General features: G+C 38.2%; 1 protein-coding gene across 3 annotated transcripts in view; it reads right to left on the bottom strand.

The window, feature by feature from the left end:
* LOC122539163 (cadherin EGF LAG seven-pass G-type receptor 1-like) overlaps positions 1 to 2,862 on the bottom strand; it is a 104,036-nt gene that overhangs the window by 96,752 nt on the left and 4,422 nt on the right. For all 3 annotated transcript variants that reach the window (XM_043673842.1, XM_043673845.1, XM_043673843.1), the window contains one exon: positions 2,233 to 2,430. In XM_043673842.1, coding sequence (XP_043529777.1) covers positions 2,233 to 2,411 — 179 coding nt within the window. In that variant the 5' untranslated portion in view covers positions 2,412 to 2,430. The remainder of the gene's footprint in view (positions 1 to 2,232; positions 2,431 to 2,862) is intronic.

Below are 2,862 nucleotides of genomic sequence, written 5' to 3'. Positions count from 1 at the left end.
GGCAACAGAAATAATAAATTAATTACTTTTCAATAATTTCTATCCAGTGGTAGTGATATTACACCGACGAGTTCAAAAAGATAGCGACGAATTATTGTATACGGTTCGGTCACTCGTTATGGTCCGCAATAAGTTGTCAGCGCAAGTGGTTACAGTTGAAACAAAACATCAATTAATAACATCAAATTTCAATTAGTTTCGATTGCAAAATTGCCTCGCGAAGTTTCGTGAGAGTAAAGGAATACCGATTACCGACTACGAACGAAGAAGATGCACACGTGTGAATAAGTATAGTTGATAAACAACGCGAATCAACGTGGCTTCTTCGAAGAATCGATTCGAGCGATAAATTTCCCCACCGTAAAGTAACACAGTAGTCCCCGCTAGTACGTGTGTTCACGTACGAGCGAACAGAGCGAAATATAACGAACGAATGAACGAACGGTTTTCGGATGCGTTTGACAGCAATGAAAAATCTTTGGGAACGTAGGTGCGATCGGTGTTATTCCTAAACGGTTTTGAAATTTATCGGACACCATCGATACACCGGGGCGGGGCGCGAGGGAAGTAGATCGTGAAACTGGAAGTGAAATGGAAAGAGGATTTCAAACGTTTCGAATTGACTCTGGGACACGCCCGGTTCGTTTCGCGATGAAATAACTTTGTTCACGCCCCGTTGTCCGCTACTTTGTAACGGACGTGTCGTAAATAAATAAAAAAGAATCTAATTCGTAAGGTGGGCGGGGGAAGGAATTTACGTTGAGGTCATTCAATTGTAATTTGAGAGTATGGCTTTGGTTTACTTCAGATCACTCGCGCCGGAATTACCAAAAAGTACCAATCTGTTAATAAAAGGTGCGAGCACATGATTGCAACACGCATACTCGTGAACAAGTATTACGCGCAGTATTTCTGGCATCGCGAAAGTGACAACGTCAATTACACGCAACCAGCCGGCGTCGATATTTCAATGTCATTAAGATTCGTTTCGCGCGTTTATTTTACGCCAGAGCGACGGAATTTGAGAACGACGATGATCGATATCGAAAAAAAGAGTGGAGGGATGGGGGGAAGGAGGGGGAGGGGAGAAACCTTTTCATTTCCTTTCAATTTCCTGCGGTGACGAGCACTTGATTACAAAGTCTCTGTCCGCTTTTCTAACTTTATTGCCAGCTATCCTCCTGCATAAACCAAGCGCATTCTAAATACGACGAGGGGGGAAAAACACCGGCTTGCTACGATTTGCAAAAATCGTGTCTATAACGTCACGCGCGAATGTAACAGTCTCGATGTTTGGAAAGAAAGGAGAGATATTATTTAACGATATCCACGGTGATTAGGAGAACTGACCATACATAGAATTTTAAAGCAGAACAATATTTCATGGAGTTATCTGAACGTAGAGAAAAATATTGTTTAGCGTTTCGTGGGATGTTTCGGCTTCGCCGGAAAAAAAAAATTTTACCACCGCGCTATCATCATCATTTCGACAGATATAAATTTCTGTTTATTTCCGCCGCGGAGCGAGTTTCGCACCGCAATTAATTTAAATGAAAAATCATCGGATGCTTCTTCGTAAGAGAAATCACGCAATCCATTTGGTCTCGTTTTCAAATACAGGGCTACTGTTTTCGATCATCCTGAATTTTTACATCACGTATTTTCCATCAGCAAATGGAATACTGTTCTTTTCTTTGACAAAAAAAAAAAAAAGAAAAATTGTAAAAATTTACGTGTGAAGAAATTTTATTTAAATCGTGATCTTGAGAAAGATTGAGAAAATTATTTTTCTCATTGAACTTTAGGGTCGAACGAGAACTAACCTTTCGTCGTCCAACAAAATCGTAAAGATTTTTGAAAGTTTTTAATTTTCAAAAGGTCGTGAGTCGGATCGTAAAGTCGTGAGAAAAATTTTTCAATTTGTTCGCGAATTTCGAGAGTAAAAATACACTGACTTTCTCGCCCGTTGCGTGATGTGAAAACATTTTCGAAGAAAAGAAACGAACTTACGACAGACAAAGCAGAAGCTTTACGCTTTGAAATGAGACCGAGCAGACTGTTGTGACGATTTTCTCTTACGAAGACTTATGACAGTTAAAAGTATCGACGATCGGATTTCCAACAATCAGCCTTTACGTATATTACAATGGTACGTTACATTTTCTTCGCAACGTTTGGAAGAATCGATCCTCGGTTTATTGATAATGGATCAGTGGATTTGATTGGACTTACCTGTAGGTAATGAAGGCAAAGACCAGAGCAACCAGTGACAAGCTTCCGCCGAGGACGACGATGAGACTTAAGACGCCGTCTTGATCGAACGAACTGGCGATCCCCGTCGAAATTCCATTAGCAAGTCCGCCGTTCGACTGGGAGAACCCATGGATCGTTGCCGTGTACAATGTCTCCATTTCTTTGTTACTCTCGCATCTACCATCATCCAGGAACGTTAGAGATCATCTCAATAAGTATAATATATAATATATAATACGTATAATTCAGTTTGTATTATATATACCTTACTGAGTCGTTTTATACTTATACATTTTTTACTTTACAACTCTTTTATACTTATACATTTTTTACACAGTGCTTTCATATTTCTTGTGCTTATGTATCTTTTACACAGAGTTTTTATATTTTTTTATACTTATATATCTTTTGCACAGAGTTTTTATATCTTTTATACTTATATATCCTATACACAGAGTTTTTATATATTTTATACTCATGTATCTTTTACACAGAGTTTTTATATTTTTTATACTTATGTATCCTTTGCACAGAGTTTTTATATTTTTTATACTCATGTATCTTTTACACAGAGTTTTTATATTTTTTATACTTATGTATCCTCTGCAC

Source organism: Frieseomelitta varia, unplaced genomic scaffold (assembly GCF_011392965.1).
Source record: "Frieseomelitta varia isolate USP_RPSP 00005682 unplaced genomic scaffold, Fvar_1.2 scaffold_192, whole genome shotgun sequence".
NCBI lineage: Eukaryota > Metazoa > Arthropoda > Insecta > Hymenoptera > Apidae > Frieseomelitta > Frieseomelitta varia.
Note: the sequence above shows the minus strand (reverse complement) of the source record. Positions and strands in the feature narration are given on the sequence as shown.